The sequence below is a fragment of the Aspergillus thermomutatus genome (genome assembly GCF_002237265.1).
Source record: "Aspergillus thermomutatus strain HMR AF 39 chromosome Unknown NODE_122, whole genome shotgun sequence".
NCBI classification, from domain to species: Eukaryota; Fungi; Ascomycota; class Eurotiomycetes; order Eurotiales; family Aspergillaceae; genus Aspergillus; species Aspergillus thermomutatus.
The window spans coordinates 27,407-50,991 of record NW_020798171.1 but is presented as its reverse complement, the minus strand read 5'-3'; the positions used below and the strand labels follow the sequence as shown (position 1 = coordinate 50,991).

Below are 23,585 nucleotides of genomic sequence, written 5' to 3'. Positions count from 1 at the left end.
GACGCGGCCAGGGGCTGACCCTGCTGGATGTGATAATAGCGGTGTTTTCGGTGGCGCATACTGTTACGCCCTTTATCATGACCATGACGATAAAGACAGGGAAAATTCGAGATTTGGGGTAATTCTCTGGGATGAAAATTCATTTTCCTTTTTCTTTTCCTTCTTTCCTTCCTCCTCTCTATCGCCTCTGGTTTTTTGGACCAGAACAGGCATCCTTCAATCATCTCTCTTACCAATAGCACCTACCGCCAGTCACTCATATCAGAAGCCTCCAGCATCGGGACTCAGTCGGTCGATGTACTGTTAAACAAAAAGCAACAAAAGATCTCCTCCAGTTATTCCTTGTCTTTATCTCCGGTTTGCTTTTGGACGATGGTAGATCCTGGCTGGGCCGTAGACCACCGCTATTTGCAAGAAAGACATATTTGTCTCATGTTTCGTAGCCACCAGGAATTGGCAGCATATTCAACGCCCGCTTATGTTCGGTCGTTGAATGATCTGACCTGTGGAATTATACACATCGAAACACCCCTCTGGTAATCACGCCCTCTTATACATATCATCGACTTTGACCAGTGATATGCGAAGTCCTGATCGAATCAGACCAACATACATAGGCTAGCGTGAAGGATATCACGGATCTTTAACCATAAATACAACAACTTACGTTGGTGCTCAAATGTAGGCAATTATTGTCATTCCTGGACCATACCAGGGAGTCTAGACACAGGTACATACTTTGTGCTAATCAGTCCGATTATAGATAGAATATGACAAATTATAACAAGTAAAAGAACATGTCATAACTCCCGCCACTCAGTAATCGAAAGAATGAGAAAGAGTAATCTGCCACCCACACTGCCGCTAGTTTCCCTAACAAACAACTGACGCATGAAAGGAAGACAAGTAAAAACAAAGATCGCCCACCCTGGACCAATACTCTACAACCTCCAATATTAGTGTAACATCTCGATCTGTCGAAGTGCAGAAAAGCACAGTGAGGCATGCGCAGCAAGATTCGACATAGATACTAGCATCACTGCCAACTGAATGAGAAGAAAAGATGCGAGAAATACAAATTAAAAACAAGAAAACAAGAAAACAAGAAAATGAGAAAATGAGAAGATCGCAAACCTGCCATCGGCGAGAAGCAGAGACCAAACTGTTCTCTGCGGAAGACTTCTCTGCCCCAACACGTTCCCTATTGATCTGCAAATTAATGACGCGTCCAACTTCAGAAGCCACCCGGGTTACTCAGAGCTGAGACGGATGTTCGCTGCAGCTCGGCTGATGCTCGATATTCCGGTAAGACATCGGTTGCGAGGAGGTCAAATGGTATGGTGCTATGAGTATCCGCATGCCTCGGGCGAGTGTAGGGAAGGCCGTTCATCAGGGTAGCCGTGGATCCAGTATCGCCCGTCTCAGACCGGTTCTTGCTCTTTTCACTGCTGCTATATCCGTAGATATCGGAGCCACAGCCCATCATAGATACGAAACGTCCTCTGTCCCGGGGAAATGATCTTATTGATCGGCCTTCTGTGCTCGCTTGGAAGTCATCGGTTGAATCAAGCGTCTCGAAAGTGGTGAGTGCTGTACCAGTAGAGGGGCCAAGATGTGAGGGCGGCCCAGCCGATGTTATGGGCAGATAATCGAACATTATGTCCTGTGCACTTGACTGACTCGCCTTCCTTTTCTGGTTCAAGAGGGTACCACCAAAGTTCCCGTTCGAGCCAAGCTGCATGCTCGGGCGGCCACTACTCGAGATGGAGGCTCTTGTGGCTAGATGATGTCCATATCTATATTCCGGGGACAACAGCAATCCGGACATGGCTTCAGGAGTCGCGCTTAGAGAAGATATACCCATCTGGAGCTGGCTGCGGCCGGATGCTTTTGGTAACGCCTGATCGGCGCTTTGTCCATCAGACGGCGTGCATGCCATTGTTGGTACAATGGGAACGTCAGTCGATTGAGTTCCTTGGCCTGAGAACAAGAAGGGATATGAGGATGAGGTAATGGTGTTCTCTGCATCTTGGGTAGGGAACGCTGCTCCGCTCTGCGCCTTGTTGATCTGGACGTTAGAATTCCATGCCTTGGTGTTCCATGCAAGCCCACAATAGTCCGCCAGGATACCTTGCTGCGAGCTGGGAAACATGTATGATGACTGAGGATTGTATGCAGTCGGCTCATCCTCGTAGTTGGCCGTGTGATCAAGACTGAAAGGCTGTCGGCTAGATGAATGCTGAGGGCCGAATGTACCTAGATCGTAACCAGATGGTCGCGAGAAGGACCCAAACCGCACACCGGGGGAGTTTGTCGACACTAGTCCAGGCCTTTGGGCCACATGTGGATACACTCCTAGCCGTTGGGATGGAGAACCATACGGCCACCCAGCCACCACTTTTGTCTGGAGCATTGATGAATTGACCTTGCAAATATCAGCTCGCCAATCTCAGTGAGAACATATCCTCATGCAGGCTAGTGTCATCTTACCCTTAAGAACTGGCAATTCGTATTCCCAGAGGCCTGGCAGTTCGAACATCCTTGTCCATCACCAATATCCCCGCTGCATTTGATCTTCCTTTTGCGACATCGATTGCACTGCGAGTATCAGGACATGTTTTCCTCTTTCTGTTCAAAATCTACCAAAACTATACACTACTTACTGCGACTTGGATACGGCGCCTGGTAGAGTTCCGACTTCTGCCGTCGATCTCTAGAGCAGGACTCACGGAACTCGTGCCTCTCTCCACCAGCTCCTGTTGGCCATCCTGTCGAATTGAAGGTGATACTGAATGAGCCTCATGTCTGGATTGTTGATCAAGACCGACCTCATCCCCTGAGGGGTAGTAAGGATGGGCCATGACTTCACCGGTTAGTGTTGGGTTGTTCCTGAGTCTGAGACTCACATTCAAGTCAAGACAGGTCCGAGGGGGTGGGAACAGCTTCTCTCAAAGGTTAGCTGGGAATTCGAAGGAGGTCTTTGAATTAGGATAATTTTGTCCAGCATGTTCCGTCGGCCTCAGGTAGGAACTGGAAAAGGAACCGGGTAAAGATGAGAGGAGGGGGGGCTTCAATCGGAATCAAGGTCTGATTTTAAGCCCATGTGTTGGCCATCTGGTGTTTCCTTCTTTTTTCTTTTTCTTCTTCCTTTTTTCGAACAAAAAAAAAATCTTTGGCTCTTATTCCCACCCTTTCTGACTGGACCATTCGAAGGGGATATTATAGATCAATCATGAGCTTACCTCAAGTGCCCTCAGTGACTAGTGGAGGTCACTTCATGACTCTTCAATCTAGGAAGATGGTCAGTTTGATACCTGAATCTCCAGTCTTTTGTTGTACCAGGAGAGCATATGCATTCTTCCGTGTTGCATTTAGTTCCAACATCAAGTAGGTTGGACTCCCCAGAAGCACGCTGATAGAAGGCCAGACAGGCAGAATCAAAGGCGTTTTAGAGGTTCTGTTTCACAGAGTAACGTTGCACGAGACGAACATGACCTGATGGTAACCACAGAAGGGCCTAGGAGTCTAGGCTGGTGGACTTGGAGCTCTCTGCGCAAGATCCCCAATCAATTGCCACCAAAAAGCACAAGAAGCTCCACCATAATCTTTGCCTCCAGGACTCTTGTCTCAGGAAGACGATATGCTTCCTCTCTCCAAGAGCACAATAACGCGATATGCCAAATCAAGATGAGAACTCAGGTTGTTGCAGAGCGGATAGCCGCTGATTACGTTTGCATGAATTCCCAAGAGCAGTATCTATCTAACGACTCCCGAGCTGGAAGAAAGACTAAAGAAGCATGTTTGCCCATTGAAATAGGGTGCTGGTTGGGAAGCCTACTGGCCAGGCTTTGGCAGTCTTTAGCATCAAACAAACATCTTCTGGGAAGTCAAAACTCTGCCAGTACTTTTGACATCAGTCTCTAATTTGAGCCAAGTGTCAAGAAGACTGCAGTGAGCACTTCACTTGGAAGCATATTAACATCTTTGCGGATGTGGAAACGGTTGCCTTTCAGACTCGCGACACACGCAAACGCATAGTCTTGAGGAGCTCAGTTTGATGTCTCGGATAGCTCGATTCCTAGAGTCCCAGCATGATTCCGACCAATGCTTGGGCTTGAATCAACGTGATTGAGCCACACAAGGGCTAATGGGAGCTCAAGACCATGACTGAATGAATCAGGAAGCAAGTCTTGGGAGGAAAGGCGGAATTAGCATGATTTCCAAGTCAGTGGCGCTATATGATTATCTAGCAGTGGCTGGATCGTCCCCTTATGTCTGCAAGTCCTTCTCGAACACTGGACAGGTCGAAATCAAGAACCGGAGCCGAAGGAAACAAGAAAGAGGGGACAGGGTTCTTAGAACACCAGAGAATCCAGAACACAATAATAAATCACAAAATGATTATGCAGAACTGGTCTTTTAGTCAAACAAGAAAATAGCAGGGGCGTGGGGCTAGGGGACGATTTAGTATGCACGAAGTTCAGGGGTTCATGGAAGACAGTATCTTTTCGAACTGGCACAGCCTGCCAATGCCTGGCTGGCAACTCACACGAACAAAGTTTTGCACTGCAATCCATCCCTTGATTGGAACAGTCTCAATGTGAGTGCACGTCAGTATAGCATAAGTCCCAATTGACTACTTCAACGAAACGACATCAAAGCAGCCAATAGTCTTGGTTGACATTTTGAAACTCAGCCTCCAGCGGCAGAATGTTTGTCCTGTCCTGCTTTTCTTGGGTATTTTCTTTCCTTCAATCCGATTGACTGAACAGAATCATGCTGAAGCAGGCTTCGAGCCTGGGCTTGCGAATGCTGCACCGGCAGTTCATTCGCCAATGCGACGTGGTCGGCTAAAGTGACTTCATTTCCGGACGTTAGAATTAGGATCAAAGGGGGGAAACGCAAAAAGCTTGTGCATTGTCCCCTGTGGAAAATCAGGTCAAAATTGACCGCTGTTGGGATTGGGACCAGCCACAAGATGACAGAAGTTAGTGAAACTTTTCCATAGCTCCTGAGTTCGCTCTCAAAAATTAGTCACAGCCTGTCGAAACGCAGGAGTAGGTCCAACAACATCCACGTGCTTTTTGGAAAACAATCATCCTGCCATTGCTGCTTATCCTTTTTCAGGGGGGGAGTCGTTGACGCTGTTAGGCTCTAGTACTGCAGGACAACCCATTGTCTTTCCTTCTCTTCAACGCCTCTGCTGTGAAACTCGCACCGCAAAGAAGGAGGGCAGAGTGGTACATCAGCATTGTTTTTGGCGCTTGAGAGTGTTAGAGATTGTAACCTGAAGAATAATGACAATTCACATCATAGGATTAGGTTGTCATTTCTAACTCGATTGCCTCTCAATGAATAACTTCAGTTGGGGCCAAACGACTGCGTCTCCAAGCCATCTGGATCGACAGTACTGAATTAGTCGCAGCAGCAAACAGTGACTGACTCCGACCCGCAAGTTAATCTAAATCCCCAGGACTTTCCCATCCAACGGGGACCCCCGGATGATATGCCGCCCGATTCAGAAAGGGAATTGGTTACACGAGGAGGCACCGGATCAGGCTTCCAAATGTGCAAGCACCTCGAAATGATCGATTCTCATTGACCGAGAGAGGTTCCGTTCCCAAGGCCTGTATGACAGTCAAAGCCTGCATCGACGTCTCATCGATCGTGAAGAATCCAGGATTGCTGTAGTGATCACCAATGCAATGATCGCCAAAGGCGACAAGGTCCCATCCCCGGGAGATAGACTAGATAATGGGTGGTGTCACTGGTGTGTGGTAGATGGACAGTAGCTCCAGGATCGACGGAGGCGTGTGGATTGACTTTCTTTCGGGGGGCGCGGCAGCGGGTCAGCCGCGAAAGTTGCACCTCACCTTAGCTTCACACGCTCCCTGCAAATCACCTTCAGCCCATCACTCATTCTACCTACCTGTATCCATTTTCAGTTCCTCTCGCACACCGACTTTGAAAGTTAGGCCTTTGACTTCTCTATCTGCGCAACTATCAACCATATCCTTGTCACTGCTATCTGTTTTCACACGAATCTGCTTCACCGTTTCCTTTTCCATCTACCTGCTGAGCGAGCGCATCGTCGATCTTTGCGGCATCGACTGCAGCCGCTGGTAGAACATCATGAGCGTACTTTTGGAGACCTCTCTTGGCGATATTGTCATTGACCTTCTGGTTGATGAGTCTCCTAAAGCATGTGAAAAGTAGGTTGTCCCAACACTCCCATGCTTTGTTTGTGGTGATTTTCTTTGTCTGTGTCTGTTGCTTGTTACAATGTCGAGTGGCTGAACTAGAAACTAAGCGATCCATTTTCTACCGGTGTAGCTTCCTGAAGCTATGCAAAGTCAAATATTACAATTTTTCGCCAGTTCATAGCGTGCAGAAGAACTTTACCTTCCAGACTGGTGATCCTCTCGGTCCCGATTCCCCGGAAAGCGATGGCGGGTCTTCGATATGGGGCTTGTTGGAAGGCCCCGTCAAGAGAACATTTCCCTTGGAACTGTCGCCGAAGCTGAAGCACACCGAGCGCGGAACCGTCAGTATGGCAACGGTCCCTTCCTCGCACGATCCCGACCAGCGCCTCGCTGCCAGTCAATTCATCATCACACTTGGGGATAACCTCGACTACTTGGACGGGAAAGCAGCAATCTTCGGGAAGGTTGTGGAGGGCTTCGATGTTCTTGAAAAGATCAACGGGGCCTTTATTGACGACCGAGGTCGCCCGCTGAAAGATATCCGTATCCGCCATACAGTCATCCTCGATGACCCTTACGATGATCCTCCTGGCTTAATGGCGCCTGCTGAAAGTCCTTTACCTTCAAAAGCACAACTAGCGACTGTAAGGATTGCTGATGATGAGGATCTGGATGACAACATGGATGAGGAGGCGATGGAAAAGCTACGGCGAGAGCGCGAGGCCAGAGCGCAAGCATTGACTCTGGAAATGGTTGGTGATCTTCCATTCGCAGAGGTCAAGCCTCCAGAGAATGTGCTCTTCGTCTGCAAGCTGAATCCTGTTACTCAAGGTATTTGTCTTTTTTCCACATTTGGGTAGAATTGGCCACCGCTAACTGTGAGTTTAGATGAGGATCTTCAACTGATCTTCAGTCGGTTCGGGCCGATTCTGTCTTGCGAAGTCATCAGAGATAAACGAACCGGTGACAGTCTACAGTATGCTTTTATCGAGTTCGAAAATCAAAAGGATTGCGAACAGGCTTACTTCAAGATGCAAGGGGTTCTGATTGATGATCATCGTATACATGTTGATTTTTCGCAGAGTGTGAGTCTGCTTCGAGCACTTCCCGTTGAACAGTGGTCTCTAATAAGGACATTACAGGTATCAAAGCTGTCAGAAAGCTGGCGAAATGCAACCATATCTAAACGCAGCGGCCGGAGAGGCGGCTTTGGCGGTGTAGCTGAGCTTGAGAAGAAGCGACAGTATCGGGCGACTGACCACGTCCGTGAGCGGGATGACTATGGCATGGTGTTCGATAAGGGCGAAGCTAGAAGGCGGCCTGCTTCTCGAGAGCGACGATACAGTCGAAGTCCCAAAAGAAGCTCTTATCAGGACAGAAAAGCCAGTCGCAGCCCGAGACGGGACTCGCATCGGAGCCGATACCGCGGTAGATCTGGCAGTCGAAGTCCTCGACGGGGAGCCTCCTATCGCGATAGAAATCATGAAAGGTCCTACAATGATGAGCGGCGTGATCGTCGCGATGATGACCGATATCGAGAAAGGCGACGTCGCTAGTCTCCGTATTTGGGAAGAGGCGGACTATTGGACAGCGATATACAAGTAGCCCTACATCAAGGGCGACCTGGTATCTTAAAAATTGGTCATGCCGCTCGATTGTCTGAAGCTTTGTTCATAATGCGGAATGTAATTCTAGCCTTCATATCAGATCAATTGACCCCGACCTATTTTAACTCACTCATCGACATGGAATTGTACCTTGGCCCCTAAGGGCTTCTTGCTCTTAGAGAAACTAGGTACGTTGTGTGGCACTAGTACTACTAACTAGTACCTTCTTTTCTCCTACTATTTATCTATTGGCCATTAGTCGGTGAAACTGGGTCTGCCGATGGTATGCCCCGCCCAGAAGGACCCAGAGGTCCAAAGACCCAGCTCAGATTGGCCATTCAGGGAGCTCGAATCGAGACAGTCATAGCTGGTATTTATATCATTCGTAGAACTGGGTCGGCCATGCTAGCTAAAAATAATAGCAGAAGATCAAATGGTTTCATCTTCCTGGCGGTCAGCGGATGGTGAAATAGATAGAAGTTAAAGGCCCAACATCCCAAGCTTCAGCTCAACTACACCCCGCACTCCTCAAAACAAAACGTCCCCATCTATTTCTCTTCTTACTTCTCCTACTCAACACCCCTCTTCATTTGATACCCTTTGAGGATTTGATCAAATCATCAATATGGCCGCAGCTATCAAAGAAACGGTCTCCAACCTCATGGAGAGATTCCATGGTCATCCAGAGAACGTTCCCCGTGAACCATCCGCTGAAGAGTTCCAGCAGCTTAGACAAAAGTACACCGATGCAGGCCAAGGACATGTCTTCGCATTCGTTGATGAATTACAAACCATCGAAAAGTCCCAGCTCTTCCACCAGCTATCGAACTTCGACCCTATTCGAATTAATGAACTCGCCGAGAAGACTCTGAACCCTCCCAAAGCTGAAGATGGGCCCACTTCCCTTGAACCCCTGCCGGACGTCGCTACTGCATCGATTCTCGACTCGGACCCCAAGGATATCCAACAATGGTATGATGAGGGACTCAAACTTGTGGCGGGTAACAAGGTTGCGGTCGTCCTGATGGCAGGTGGACAGGGAACCCGTCTGGGAAGCTCCGCACCGAAGGGTTGCTTCGACATCGGGCTTCCTAGTCACAAGTCGCTTTTCCAGATCCAGGCGGAGAGAATCGCTAAGCTCCAGCTGCTTGCTCAGAAGATTTCTGGCAAGGAGGCTGTCATCCCTTGGTATGTCATGACCAGTGGACCCACCCGCAAGCCCACGGAGGAGTTCTTCGAACAACACAAGTACTTTGGATTGGACAAGAGCAATGTCATCGTCTTTGAGCAAGGTGTCTTGCCATGCATCTCCAACGAGGGTAAGATCTTGATGGAAAGCAAGTTCAAGGTACGTTTCGCAGTCGCATACTATAGTTTTGCGGTTGTTAGTTTCTGACAGGGAGAAAATAGGTCGCTGTTGCTCCTGATGGAAACGGTGGTATCTATCAGGCCCTTCTGACATCCGGTGTGCGAGAGGATATGCGCAAGCGGGGGATTGAGCATATTCACACCTACTGTGTCGATAACTGCCTTGTCAAGGTGGCGGATCCTGTCTTCATTGGTTTTGCCGCATCGAAACAGGTTGATATCGCTACGAAGGTAGTCCGGAAGCGCAATGCCACCGAGTCAGTCGGTCTAATTCTACAGAAGAACGGCAAGCCCGACGTGGTTGAGTACTCTGAGATTGACAAGGAGACGGCGGAGGCCAAGGATCCCAAGCAGCCTGACGTGCTCAAGTTCCGTGCCGCTAACATTGTGAACCACTACTACTCCTTCAAATTCTTCGAATCGATCGAAACTTGGGCACACAAACTGCCTCACCACGTTGCCAGAAAGAAGATTCCTTGCATCAAGGAGAATACTGGCGAGTTCTTCAAGCCGGAGAAGCCCAACGGTATCAAGCTGGAGCAGTTTGTCTTCGATGTCTTCCCCATGACTCCCTTGGAAAAGTTCGCCTGCATCGAGGTTCGTCGTGAGGATGAGTTCTCACCATTGAAGAACGCGAGAGGCACTGGTGAGGATGACCCCGACACCAGCAAGCAAGATATTATGAGCCAGGGACAACGCTGGATTGAGCAGGCGGGCGGTGTTGTTGTTACTGAGGGCGATGCCGTTGGTGTTGAAGTATCTCCATTGATCAGCTATGTAAGTCCCTCCTTTCTCCCTTCATTTTCAGTCTCGTTGAAGAATCCTCGCTGATTAGGGCAATTTCTACAGGGCGGAGAGGGTCTTGAATTCCTGAAAGGCCGCGAGATCAAAGCACCAGCTTTCATTGAAAAGGAAGAGTAAAAAAGTCACGGTGGTTTTGTTATCATTCCCTGTCGGATTATTGACAGGTATACTTTAGTTCACTTGCATCAGAATGTCATACACAACCGAAGCATTTGCTAATATGTGGGTCTCGTTATCCGGTATGCTGGGTTGCTGACCGCAGCTGAGGAGCTTCCTAGATAGTATTTGTATCCCCTTTCAGTTTTCATCAGCTGGTATCAAATGTTGCATCATGAAAATGTTCAACTAATCTACTTTGCATTGTGATGAATCTCCCAGGAATGGAGAACATCCATCAACAGCAGCTGCTCGTCAGTACAGTAGCAGCAGTTGTCTAATTTCAGAATCCTTAGTCGAAAATATATACAAGCAGTTACTTTCCTCTGACAGTCGCATCTGCGAGGTTTATCTCTCAATATTTACAAAAGGGTAAGGCAAACTATGTACTAGTACTGCTCTATAAAAGCGCAGAGAAGCTGTATCTACCTTGAGCTAGGCTGACCATCGAGGAACGTGTGCCTCAGGCCGTGCGCAGTCTGGGGAGTCCGCAACCTTACGCAATGCGGGAAAGCCCGGGAGCTAAAGCTTTTCACGTTTTGCCCTGAGAAGAAAAAGCCCTGCGAAAAGAGTCTTGCTTGGCTAAATCGCTTGATTCAATTCAGTAACTGTCTTTTTTCACTTCTCTTTGTGCATTACCAGGAAATCTAAGGACCGTTCCCCTTTTTCTTTTTTTCCTCTTGTGGTTTGGAGGGATTGGAGTGCTGTGAGGGTTCAGTTTGAGCTGCATTGTAAGTTAACCTTTTTGTTGTGTGTGTCTGTCAGTCTCTTTTGGTGTTGGTCGCTTTTTCTTTGTCAGCCCACTTTTTTCGAGTCGAGAGTAGTGGGCTGTTGGAAGCGCTGCGCATCCTCCAAGGTTCTCAAGCTGACAGCCAAAATAGACCTATTGAGAAGGAGATTGAAGATCGTTGGTTTTCTGAAGAGTGAGTCTATTAAAATAAATTGTCTCCGTGACCCGGTGTTTGTTTGGCGTGCGTGGACTGGCTCGTCGCTGCTATGTTCTCTTCGGACATAGGGTCGCATTATCGTTGACTTGCCAATTCGACAACGAGAGATTGGACAACGAGGAGTCAGTCTGGACAGCATACACTGCGACTTTGTTGTTACAATAAAGATTGAGATGTGTCTCCGAAGCTTCCAATTGCTATACATCATGCATCGGACAATCAATGCGCAACAGACGCCTTCAGCAGCGGGGTTTCTGCAAAATGGCATCAGCTGAACTGACGGAAAAATTCATTCTATAGCTAAAACTACCGGAAAGATGTTGCTGTCTCGTCGTGCCTGCTACAAGTGTGGCAATATTGGCCACTATGCTGGTTAGTGCAAAGCCGGAGGGAAGCGTTTTGGGCTAGGACGACTGTCGCTGACTGACGTAGAGGTCTGCTCCTCGTCCGAGCGTCTCTGCTACAATTGTAAGTGCTTTGATTTAAAAGGAGGGCTTTTTTACCTGGCTAATGCGTCAATCCTTCATCAATTAGGCAAGCAGCCTGGTATGTACCTCGCTTGATACCTGTCCCCGAACCATAATGTCTGACCCCAAGCGATAGGACATGAGTCCAGCAGCTGCCCGCGTCCTCGTACTACCGAGAGTAAGATCCGTCCAATCTCAGGCTTTGGAAAGCGCAAGGATGTTGACTCGTCGATAATAGCCAAGCAGTGCTACAACTGCCAGGGACTAGGCCACGTTCAGGCCGATTGTCCTACTTTGCGTCTCAACGGTGGAGCTAACGGCCGCTGCTACAACTGCAACCAACCCGGCCATCTCGCTGTACGTCGCGGTCGACTATACTCTCTCTTCTTCTACCTTTTGAGCCCGGCTGACTTGGATGGTGCTCCAGCGCAACTGCCCCGCTCCTGCTTCTGCTTCTGGTGCTGGTCGTGGTGTCGGTGCTCCTCGCGGGGGATTTAACGGTGGATTCCGCGGTGGATATGGTGGTTACCCGCGTGCCGCCACTTGCTACAAGTGCGGTGGTCCCAACCACTTCGCTCGTGACTGCCAAGCTCACGCTATGAAGTGCTATGCTTGCGGCAAGCTTGTAAGTGCCCTCACATGCATGATCTCTTTGGGTAAGGCGTTAACTTACACTTTGAAGGGTCACATCTCCCGTGACTGCACCGCCCCCAACGGTGGCCCCTTGAGCTCTGCTGGCAAGGTCTGCTACAAGTGCTCTCAGGCCGGCCACATCTCTCGCGATTGCCCTAACAACGAGGCTGCTAACCAGCAGCCTGCTGAGTCGGCTGCTGCTCCTGCTCCCGCTGCCCCCGCTCCTGCTGCTACCACTGCCGCTGTTGAGGTCAGCGCCGAAGCTGCTCCTGTTACGGCCGCTGCTCCCACCGCCGCTGTCGCTTAAACGACCACCTTTATCTCATCTACGATTCCCGCTGCAAGGGAAGCCCATTTTCACTCCTCCTTTTTGTATTAGGGTTTTGCGGAACTCGATCTTGATATCTCTTTTTTTCCCTCTCATGTTTCTTCCATTGCATATATTATGCCACCGGTTTCAGGTTTCTCAGCACCGGCCTTTTTTATCACTATTATGTATACGACGAACAAAAGTTTCACGATGTCCCTAGGTTCCTGACGACTTGGATCCTACACATGGCTCAAAGTTCTCATGATTGGCGTCAATTGTTCTCCCCGGGTATCTTTCTCTTTTTGAATCAGATGGTGCGGCAAGGAAAGAAGGAGACGAGGCGAGGCGAAAGGTTAATTGAGCGCAGGAGAGACATTGGTGGACCGGAGTGAGCGTGTTGATATGTATAAGAAAGGGTGACAAGAAAGTACGGACGAATTTTATTGTGCTGAAGATTGTGAAAGACAAGGTACCTGGCGCGGTGTGGCTACCACATCTGCTCGTACTTACTGCCTCTCTTATGCTTATCCAGATGGATAGCCGAAAGAAGAAAAAACAAGAATCAATCAAACAAATGAAACTTCAACTTCATGAAAGTGCCGCTCTTCCTGGCTATGCTACGCCTTTACGACCACGTCTTTACTCTGCGTGGGCCTTGGACGACTCTTCCACTCCCACTGCACAGCGTCAAGTCTTGGAGATGATTTGCTCTATGTCCTGCTCGTCTTTTCTTTCATCATTATTACTACTTGAGACTTGGCTGCTCTGTGTTGAGTTTGTTCTGGTCTTGGAGCCCGGTTTCCTGTTACGGCCAGACCCCGTGACGACCGGTCTACCTCGCGTCTTCTATGTCGTCCCAGTCCTGCTCCAAGTCTCATCTACTCTGGATTTCAGCTAATCCTACTATATATCGTTGCTGTTATCATTCTATCAATATCTTCTTCTAAGTAACCATTACGAGCACTTGATAAGTCACCATGCCTGAATCGGAATCAGGGGATGAGTTCAACGACGATGTAGAGTCCTTCTCTTTTCCTGTCTTGTTTGCTGAAACACCAGGTCGCGTTATATGCGACTGAGGTGCGAGGTTTCAACAAACGGTTAACTCTTGATCACTTCAGGTCTTTATCGTCGATATCGACAGCATTCAGGCTCATGGTACACCTCATCCTACGGTGCGCATTCTGTTTGAGCTGACTGTGCTTTAAGGTATTGGCGCTGCAGACATCACGAAGCTCAAGGCAAATGGATTCTATACTGTCGCTGTAATGCATCCCCTCTGCTTTTTCTATGCTGTTATTGTGTCCTCACATGAATTCGCTCTCTTCATAGTCGGTTCACGGTGCCACCCGGAAGACGCTTCTTAAAATAAAGGGTTTTAGCGAGGTCAAGGTCGAGAAGATCAAGGAGGCTATACAAAAATGCTTGGTAAGGACTCCATTGCCCTCAGAATCACAGTGAGAAGCTCGTCTGACATTGCTTAGCCAGCTGCATCGGGTTTCATAACTGCTATGGAGTTAAGTCATCAACGCAAGCGAGTTGTCAAGATCTCAACGGGAAGCAAGCAATTTGACTCAATCCTCGGAGGGTGAGTTACCAGTATTGTGCCGGACATGCATTTATCTGACTTCTCCCTAGTGGCTTTCAGAGCATGAGTATCAGTGAAGTCTTTGGAGAATTTCGTTGCGGCAAAACACAACTGTCTCACACAATGTCCGTTGTCGCCCAGCTTCCTAAGGAGATGGGTGGTGCAGACGGCAAGGTCGCCTATATCGACACTGAAGGCACCTTCAGACCAGAGCGCATTGCTCAGATTGCAGAGAGATTTGGCGTCGATCCCGATTCTGCTCAGGAAAATATCGCTTACGCTCGAGCTCTGAACAGCGAGCACCAGCTGGAACTACTCAATACCCTGAGCAGGGAATTCGCTGGAGGCGAGTACAGATTGTTGATAATTGACAGTATCATGAACTGCTTCCGAGTGGATTACTGCGGACGAGGAGAACTTGCGGACCGTCAGCAAAAGCTGAACCAGTTCTTAATGAAACTTGCACATATGGCTGAAGGTGTGTAGTTGTCAACATCCTTCAGGATACTTTACAGAACTAATCCGGATATTTTCTCTCTCAGAGTTCAACGTCTGTGTCTTGATGGTATGTTTACTTCCGCTTCGCAGCAAATCAAGTCTCACGTCAACCTGTAGACAAACCAAGTCCAAAGCGACCCAGGCGCCAGTGCTCTGTTTGCGGGAGCTGACGGCCGTAAGCCTGTTGGTGGTCATGTCCTTGCGCATGCATCCACGACCCGAGTCCTCCTTCGCAAGGGTCGTGGTGAAGAACGTGTGGCGAAGATACAGGACTCTCCAGGTAGGTCTCCTCCCGAGAACTTCAACAGAATTGGTCTGATCGTCTGAAGATTGCCCTGAGAGAGAGGCGACCTATGTAATTACCAACGGCGGAATCAATGATCCAGACAAGGTCTAAAATCTGAGAGCGAACGTCTCCATGTATAGCATAAAAAAGCATACGATTACAATATGGGATATCCCACCCCAGGGAGCAAGATCGGCAAGCGAGATGGAAGGCGGCAGCTTGTTAAGAATATTGTTGATTTCGGGGGGTTTGCGGAAAGCCATGTATGAGATGAGATGTTAAATTGTTATGGGATGTCCTTAAATATATTTGTTCGAGTCGATTTACCATGTGCTATTCCAATGTTAGGTAGTTATGGGTTGTCGATCCTGCGTGGTCTCCGCCTAGATAGTCTCCGCCTTCCGAAATTATTTTAATTTTCCGCTAGAGCAAAACTTCTCAGTAACCAAAAAGGTATTTCTTCACGCGCAACGTTCGTAGCGACAGCTGTCGCTCATATTTCCCAAGACTGCCAAAATGAAGAAACAGTCTCTTGAAATAGCAGGTTACGCAATCCTGCCTGTACAACTCCCCGAATCACAAGCGTTTCCAAAGCCTGCAACACATTACCTCTACCTCCGGCCTCACGAACCTCGCATTCCCGACGCCGATTCTCCCCGTTCTCTTTTCGTTGTCAATGTGCCGATAGACACAACCGAGCTACATTTGCGCCACTTGTTCGGTACGCAGCTCTCCGCGGGTCGAGTCGAAAAAGTTCATTTCGAGGGAATCCCGACGAAGAAAGGTTCCGTGGCCATCGCACAGGGGAGCGTCTCGAAAAGCAGGAAGCGAAAGAGGGTTACGGCAGACGAATTGCAGAACCAACTCGACGACATTTCGCTACCATCAACATGGGACAGGGAATTGCAAAAGAGCGGTGCTCACGCCGTTGTAATCTTCGCGGACAAGTCGAGCATGGAAACCAGTCTGAAAGCCGCAACCAAAGCCGCGAAGAAGGGCGCTAAGATTGTTTGGGGCGAAGGCATCGAGGATAGATTACCTGCGCTGGGACTCCAGCGGTATCTCAACCACAGTCGGGCCTGCTACCCGGATCGGGCTGACCTGCTTCGCACGGTGAACGATTTTATGACTGTGTTTACGCAGGTTGCGGAGGCTCGTAAGCGTGAGGAGGCTCGCAGGGCTCAGGAGCCGGACGATGATGGGTTCATTACTGTCACTAGTGGGCCGAAGCTTACGTCTATTGCGCATGAAGAAGAGGCTCGGGCTCTGGTCGAGAAGCAGAAGAAGAAGCAAGAGGGCCTGGAGGACTTCTACCGGTTCCAGTCGCGTGAGAAGAGGAAGGAGAGACAGAACCAGTTGCTGAGGAAGTTCGATGAGGACAGGAAGAAATTGGAAGAAATGAAGAAGCGCAAGGGGAAGATTAGGGTGAGTTATTTCCCTTGCTCGCATTCTGGTACATATTGACTGACTACTTTGCAGCCGGAGTGATGTCTCTTGTTCAATATGTTCAACAAAATATCTGGTTTAGCATGGCGTTTAGGACGGTTGGGCCCGAAAAGTTTTCTTTCACAACATAAAGAGGGTAAAGGATTGAAGGTTATTGAGTACATGTGAGTCCATCGTCCGCCTGTTCTTCCATTTTCCGTTTGACCCAATTCAATGATGAGCTCGCTGGGGCCAGAGTAGCAAGACTCATTTCGATGTCATGCAATGTCTTCAAAAACCAGCGATAAACGGAAATCTTCTCACCTCTGAAAATTGAAGCCCTTTTTCTCATATTGCGCTTCTTCCTCAGCACATCCATCACAGGATGCTAACAATTTATCGAAACAGGTGTAGCGTCTCAAGGCTTCTTTGGTACATATTAGATATCTTAGGACGTTCAAGAAGAAATACAACACGGATCGTTAGATCCGTTTTGCCGGCGATTGTTGAAGATTAAATTTCGGACTGAGCTACTTCATCCCTGCTCCCATTACAAGCCTTGCTATAGATAATATCCACCCTTGTTTTGAGTCCAAGCGACTCATAGCCTGCTGTCTTTCTCATCCATGTACATGGTAATGTAAGCCGGCCACATGGGAGTTGCGCACAGACCAATTGAACAAAGGCTTGGCAATGACATCTTCAACCCAACATCATATGACCGATCAAGGTGTCTGAAGCATTATCGCAGGTTATATAGTTTCGCTTAAGAGCTACGGAATCCAATCAGACGAAGATAATGAGCAGTGGCGGATAGTATCTTTGGTTGAATCATACGGCTTGGTTGAACGAAATACCAGCCCGAAGAACGGGAATATATATGAAGCTCACACCTTGAGCCTACCATTGTCCGGGATTGCAGCATCCAATATTAACTATCGCCGAGTCTTGGATTGTTATTATAACCTATTCAAGTCTCTTCATCGCAACACCATCAATGGCATCAACCGCATCTGATGGCCCTGGAGCCGGGGGCTTCATCCAGCCATCTCTTCCATCACCTGCACCCTCATTTATGTCCAGCTCAACAGCGACCCCGTCCACGCTCCCAAAGCCAAGGTCACATCCGCTCAAGGCAGGGTCGATGAAAGAGACAACCGTCATCAATCATATTGACACGCACCTTTTGACAATCAACCGGCGGCACGCCAAGAAATTCAGCAGCACATACGACGACCAGTCACAGCAGGACCCGGAAAGAGGCTACGAGAGCTTCCAGGAAGTAGCGAAGGATATCGAAGCACTCGTTGATGTCCTCTGGGTTAGCGGAACACGTAGGTCCCTGTCAAATTGATTGAATTGGACTAAGTTTCCACTGACGGTTGCCCAGCATCACTGCAAGTACCGTACATGATATCTCTGGCGGTGCTGGTCAACTCGTATCTTCCGGATTTTCCGTTCTCGCCCAAGGCGACTTTCCGCCTGTTGAGAAAGTTGGACTCGGTCTTTGCTTCTCTGCTGCTCGGGGAAGATGTCGAGACCGGGGCTCCGCTGTCTGGGTTCGAGAGTAGCCGTAACCTCGTCTCCATGACGGAGAAGGTGCGGATCAAGAGCATTGCAGAGACATGTCGGGTTGCTGTTGTGGAAGCCAGGGAGAATGACGAGTCGATAGCGGGAGAGGAGGACGACGACGAGAACTCGAGTGATGATGAAAATGATGAGGATATGGATGGTGCTTATGGTACGGAAGAGTATGAAAGTATTGGGAGGTGGGAAATGGAAACCGCCAAGGTCTACGAGAGGACGATTGAACTGCTTGGGGATGAATTGGGGAAAGCGGGCGAGTTCTGCGATAGTAATTTCGCAGCTGGTGAGTCGAATGAAGCATAGGTGAATTGCAAGATACTGCACTCAGCAATTGCCCGAGTTCATCGGCTTTTCTAGACGGAATATATAATTCAAGTTTAGTGGACTCTGTCTCAGGATGCCCAATTCGACCTCATGTATTCCCGTTTCAGCACTGCGGGTGTCAACCTGGGGTCTTCTAACCCTGCGAGTGCTGGCTCAAAAGTATACAGTTCATTTTAGGCGATGCCTCGGTTGAATCTGATAAAGCTAGGTTAAAGAAACGCTCGCAGTCGACTCAAGCCGGCGCCGTCCTTTTTTCTTCCTTTCCTTGGCTCTGTCGCTATCACTGTTTTCCCATGATTCGAGGAAAACGCGTACCAAACAATGTGATGGAGCCCCATGTCAGCAGTGAAAGACTTTTCTAGAAGAGTGGATAAGACACTCCCCACTTGGTGAATAAAGCGAGATTTGAGCGTTTCTGTAGAATTGGATGAGAAGGAGCAGAAGACCACACTTCTATAAGCCATTCCAAAGGATTCTAGCTGTTATGAGAGCATATTCTACTGTCCTTGAGCAAGTATGCCCGATGTTGATATCTTGCAAATCTTCCTTCTCATCCCATCAACATACTCTATCGTTCATGTATCTTTGTTGGGGGGTGATGTGATAACTGAGAAAGTGTTGTTGGGCAGCATTGTAGTATCCGTTCCATGGTTCGATTATTACATTATAAATGCGCTTTGGAACTTTGGCTGTATGATCTTTTGGATGAAAGATGGCCCTGAGCCTGAGCACGATGAGCTTGTGTGAGTCTAAGTCCATAGTATGTAGATATGTATATACAGTAGACAGAATCCTTGTGAGTTGTGATGCTTGGTCATCAGTTGGTAGCGGGCATCTAAAAATCAAACCTGAGGCAGCTTAGGTTATGACAATACATAGTTTGGTTCCATGTCCAGGTAGGCTGGTATGGAACGCATCAGTACCAGTAGGTTACCTACTGACAGATGTATCCAAGACTGGACATTTGCATGAGTTGAGGGTCGAGATATCTGCAAGGGGCCTTGCATCCTGGGGTACGAGATTGGTATTCCACCCACTACAGTCTTAGGACAGGTTACTTGACGCAAATTGTAGCGTTGGAAAAGGCTGTTCTTGAAAGAAGGCTCTAAAGTCGATTCTTTTAAAGAGAATGAAAGAATAAGCTAGGTCCTGATCATTCTCTTCATATCAAACTCAGTCTTCTGTACGGAGTCATGCTGGTTCAGTAGTGGCCAGTACAGTATGCAAGGACAACAATCTCAGAAGCAGGGATGGCGTTCATTCACCACAGTTCGAACGGTCGAAGGGTCGAACGTTGTGCTTGTGTAATGTCCCTTACTCATGCTCAAGTGCTTCTCCTAAATGACTGACTTATTATTCATGATGATCAATCAAAAGCCCGAGAGGCCATCGCGTCTGTATCAAAATCCTAAATTGAAATGTTAATCGCGTCGCGTACGCGTGCAACGAAGCCAAGAACCTGAACTCTGAAGTAAGAATTGAGAAGGCTTCTCGAATGTCAAAGAACCGGGATCTCACACGGCTTAGGACCAAGGGTCCAAGGTAGAGTTGTGCAACAGTGAACTAATATCAATGACAAGGATTCATTGTTTAGCATTCTCTGTTCTCCGTACTGAAAACTCCCGAGGCCGAAGTTCTGTATGTAACTCCAGAAACCGCCAGTCTCTCCCTCTTGTGGAATCTAGCTTGGACACGTACCTTACAGTGCCTAGAAGGCTAGGCCATACAAGGAAACCAAAATGCATACTGAAATTTTACTGTTCAGGCAGCTTAAGTATCTAAGGCAACGTCGGACTGCAGGCTCCGCCAATGGTACAATCATATCCAGGTATCCAAGTATTTCACGGATGTGGTTGTTGGTGGGGTTCAGCTGGCTTCCTTTTCCTCTTTTTCCCCATGTAGGATGGACCTGAGAAGTGCACAGCAAGTATCTCAAAGATGCCCTACTGGCAGGCCTTGTAGATAGGGTGCTGGGTGCTGGGTGCTGGCTTAAACACTGCTATGCCTATGTCTCCTAGTAGGAACTCCAGTTATTAATTGCATTTACCTTGCTTCTTCAGAAATGTATTGACGTACAGCGCCAGTATGGTACACATAATAATGAAATGATTGACCATGGCTCTGGGGCGTAAAAAGTGGGTCTTTTCAGCCTTCCAAACTTCAAAGCCCTCTTTCCTCTTTCTTTTGTAACCCCGTCATGTCCACTCAGAAACTTATGGCTGAAAGAGTTTTAGTAGGTGGCTGCTTTCCTTGTCCTCGACGCCTCCGAGCCTAAGTTTACCAAAGGTATTCAGCTGTCACTGACTGGTACACTTCTCAGCCGAGTCCACCTTTCCACTCCTACAGCGTAGGCGGAGTCGAGTCAAGGAAATTTAATCCCAAGTCATGACTGGTGTGGCTGCGAACGGAAACCGATCTGCAAAATTACCTCCAAGTTCTCAACACAGTTCAAATGACCAAGACAGAGGCGGAGCCATAAAAAAAACCACACTTATGACGATAAGGTCCATGGACGCGGATGGGACCTCGACGAGTCAGAGTGCAAGAACGAGATGAAAAAGACCTTTGGAGTCCCTTAGCCTCAGACTGCATGTGCATCGGTTCAGATCCTTGCAGATTCTGTGCAGCAGCAGCATTATTAATATTACCTTCCTCTTAAGCTGTTTGTAACGTTACTGTACAGGCCTGGTTACCTAGAACTTGGATGAGAATAAGGACGGGGGTCTCAATTGTAGATAGTATCCGCATCATTGCTTGAACTTCATCTAGATACAGCCTGGATGAAATGATCAAGCCAAGTCTTGAGTTCTCTAAGCCTTGAGCTTGAGGTTTATATCTGAAGAGTAATTAACCGTCATCAAGCATGCCCTATCCAGATTCAATCAGTGATATCAATATATTAGTGTACATTGACGGATTATCTTAGCAGTCTACTTGACCCAAAGATTGCTGGCTGAGGTTGTGACCACAGAGATTGTGGAACGAACCTTCACCAGAACTGTTCGTTGTGATTTGGCTATGTCCTTGTATCCCAAGGATCACACTGGCCGTATAATCAAGCTACCCTGTTGTAGTTCCTCATCTACGAAGTAGAAGAGAATCAGGCATCATGTCGGGGTCTTTGTCTCCGTAGATGAGGGAGATAGGTAGGTAGTCTGAGGTACCTGAATCTGGTATGTACTTTACACCGTATGTAACCTAAGTGACTCTGGTAAATCCCCGTAAGGCCGCGATCCCACCATGAAATCCAGATCTACAAAGTGCGCTAGACTAGGTACCTGCTAGGTAGATACCTACAGCCGAGAGGTAGGACTGTCCCAGGCAGGTATCTACATTGCGCTTGAAAGCCTGAACGCCTGAGCCACAAACACTGGGCATTGAGTAGTCAACAAAGACAAAGACGAGGATCATACCTAGGTTGCAAATTAAATGCTATTACTACCTTGGGGAAATATCATCATAAATTCGATTTTTTAAGTATCGACAGTTTTGAAAGAAACAGAGGAAGAAAAGATTCGGCAAATTGCTGTCCCACGCCTGGCATTATTGGTACTGGAAGATGCTGCGCCCCTCATCTCTTCCAATTCCCAGGTCTCCGGCAGGCAGTCCGTCCTGGTGTTTAAGCCTGTAAGGTAGGTATTATTATTACCTAGGTACTCCGTACTGCCTAAGGAATTATTATTCTTCTTAAATCTTGTTTCGTTTGTTCGTTCGTCTAAGTAAGCTATTCTTTGCGTCTACTGTTCGGGTCTGCCCTACCTGCCTGCTTAGGTTCGTTGGTTGGTTGTAATTATTATTCTTCTTTCCAGGAATTCTTCCCTCTTTTTTCCCTTTCTCTTTTTTTTTCCCTCTTCTCCCCTCCTCCATCGTCTGAAGAAGAATATCTGACTCTTCTACCCCTCCTCTTCTCTTTTCTTCGTAATCTCTCTCCTTCCTTCTCCTGTTTCTTGTTCTTGTCGGAAAAGACGGAGTCGGTTTGCGGATAGTTCTGTTACCTCTTCTTGTGCCTTTTTCACTTTTTTCTTCACTTTTTACTTCTCCACTTCGCCGGTCTTCATCGTCGTTGGTGTCTCTCGTCTCGTCGTTGTCTTAACGAGTAGTCTCGCCTTCGCGCCACGCCAGTCGATCGCATATCTTATTTCCTTTTTTTCCTCTGCGAAAAGAAGTCAAGTTCAAAGTCGCTTCTTTTTGATATACCTGGTAAGCTATCATGAGTTTTCTTCACACATTACGTCGCCCCGCACGGTCCCTATCGGGCCCTCTTCCCTCTCATATGTCATCCCTACTGTTCATCAGTGGTGGTGCACCTTTGAAGTTCAGACTTTCTGCTCTGGGGTCTGCATTCTTTCACGGCTCGATTCCTTCGCCATCGCTCTTGAATGCGGTGGTCACGAGGTTCGTCTAAGAGTGTCCGTTGGCGCTGCCCGTCACCTGCGCAAAACCGATAGCCTTCTCGCCTTGACAGAGAGGAGTCCGATACATGTCGGACAGTCGGACCAACTCATAACTTCTTTCGATCGTTTCTTCGGCTTTGTCAAATATACAATCCATTGTTATGGCTTCTGGTCCGACGGAAATTCTTTTGTCTGGATTGGCGGGGACGGTCGCAACCGGAGTGGACTTGAACCAACATTGACGAAAGCGGCCGCAACCTGGCGGACACACTGCTTCACGCTTCACAATAATCAATCGGCTCTCTTCCGGTCACTTCGCCTAGCATATCAGCATTCCAACTTTTCCGTCACTTCTTGGAACTTCAGTCGGTGCAATTTTCGTCTTGGCAATCAATGAATCAGTGTAGAGCGCTGCGCCTGAGTCGAATAACGGGGAATCGTGTCTCAACATTGAATGACATACTTTGGGAATCGGTCGTTGGTATCTGCCTCACGCTATACTTCGAATTCATTCACTCAGCGCCTCGTTTCTCAAATTTTGCGATATCCAGCCTCACTTGAAGGCGCTCGTCAATTCACTGATTCAATCGCACTCCCATTGTGATTTTCTGAACCAATTATCCATCATTGCCTCAATTCTATCTCGCCTTCCAAATCTTCATCTTACTAACCAGTACTCGTGTATCCGTCACAGGGAGCGACGAACCTTATCAGTTTTCTTTCGAGTATAAACGAGCGTACGCTGTTCTCTCCTTGACGACTCCAACGAATTTTCGGTTGAACGAGCCGTTTTCGGATAGAAAGTTTTTTCGTGCTTTGAACTTCAATTTCGAGGTACGCAACGTCTCCCACTCGACCTTTCTGCCGCTTCTGCCGCTTCTGCGCCATCACACCTTCATCGCATTCGATGGACGCTATTTACGCGTTTTTTCGGTTAACGCTAATTGCTATGATTCCAGATACCGTTAACGTGATTCTTATCTTTACG

General features: G+C 48.1%; 7 protein-coding genes across 7 annotated transcripts; 6 read left to right on the top strand and 1 right to left on the bottom strand.

Annotated features, from left to right (window-relative positions):
• Window positions 1-1,234: 1,234 nt before the first annotated feature.
• CDV56_105612 (uncharacterized protein) lies at window positions 1,235-2,861 on the bottom strand (the record flags this gene model as incomplete). Its single annotated transcript, XM_026759231.1, has 3 exons — window positions 1,235-2,425; window positions 2,491-2,598; window positions 2,664-2,861. The coding sequence occupies 3 exons, from the start codon at window positions 2,859-2,861 to the stop codon at window positions 1,235-1,237; spliced, it is 1,497 nt and encodes a 498-aa protein (XP_026613599.1).
• A 3,271-nt stretch (window positions 2,862-6,132) lies between these two features.
• CYP6 (Peptidyl-prolyl cis-trans isomerase cyp6) lies at window positions 6,133-7,759 on the top strand (the record flags this gene model as incomplete). Its single annotated transcript, XM_026758847.1, has 4 exons — window positions 6,133-6,212; window positions 6,334-7,034; window positions 7,092-7,288; window positions 7,346-7,759. The coding sequence occupies 4 exons, from the start codon at window positions 6,133-6,135 to the stop codon at window positions 7,757-7,759; spliced, it is 1,392 nt and encodes a 463-aa protein (XP_026613598.1).
• Window positions 7,760-8,435: 676 nt separating this feature from the next.
• On the top strand, window positions 8,436-10,099 carry CDV56_105051 (UDP-N-acetylglucosamine diphosphorylase; the record flags this gene model as incomplete). Its single annotated transcript, XM_026758670.1, has 3 exons — window positions 8,436-9,158; window positions 9,221-9,955; window positions 10,028-10,099. 3 exons carry the CDS (start codon window positions 8,436-8,438, stop codon window positions 10,097-10,099), a joined length of 1,530 nt encoding a protein of 509 aa, XP_026613597.1.
• A 1,303-nt stretch (window positions 10,100-11,402) lies between these two features.
• On the top strand, window positions 11,403-12,492 carry gisB (putative zinc knuckle nucleic acid binding protein; the record flags this gene model as incomplete). The annotated part of the gene is made up of 6 exons (XM_026758475.1): window positions 11,403-11,457; window positions 11,518-11,553; window positions 11,620-11,631; window positions 11,689-11,909; window positions 11,980-12,177; window positions 12,235-12,492. 6 exons carry the CDS (start codon window positions 11,403-11,405, stop codon window positions 12,490-12,492), a joined length of 780 nt encoding a protein of 259 aa, XP_026613596.1.
• Window positions 12,493-13,472: 980 nt separating this feature from the next.
• Window positions 13,473-14,978, top strand: DMC1 (recombinase DMC1; the record flags this gene model as incomplete). The annotated part of the gene is made up of 9 exons (XM_026758267.1): window positions 13,473-13,511; window positions 13,617-13,653; window positions 13,705-13,760; window positions 13,828-13,923; window positions 13,980-14,083; window positions 14,134-14,561; window positions 14,626-14,648; window positions 14,699-14,861; window positions 14,911-14,978. The coding sequence occupies 9 exons, from the start codon at window positions 13,473-13,475 to the stop codon at window positions 14,976-14,978; spliced, it is 1,014 nt and encodes a 337-aa protein (XP_026613595.1).
• Window positions 14,979-15,383: 405 nt separating this feature from the next.
• CDV56_104527 (putative ribosomal small subunit assembly protein) lies at window positions 15,384-16,355 on the top strand (the record flags this gene model as incomplete). Its single annotated transcript, XM_026758146.1, has 2 exons — window positions 15,384-16,292; window positions 16,347-16,355. The coding sequence occupies 2 exons, from the start codon at window positions 15,384-15,386 to the stop codon at window positions 16,353-16,355; spliced, it is 918 nt and encodes a 305-aa protein (XP_026613594.1).
• A 934-nt stretch (window positions 16,356-17,289) lies between these two features.
• Window positions 17,290-18,182, top strand: CDV56_104352 (general transcription factor IIH subunit TFB6 family; the record flags this gene model as incomplete). Its single annotated transcript, XM_026757971.1, has 2 exons — window positions 17,290-17,626; window positions 17,683-18,182. 2 exons carry the CDS (start codon window positions 17,290-17,292, stop codon window positions 18,180-18,182), a joined length of 837 nt encoding a protein of 278 aa, XP_026613593.1.
• Window positions 18,183-23,585: the final 5,403 nt, after the last annotated feature.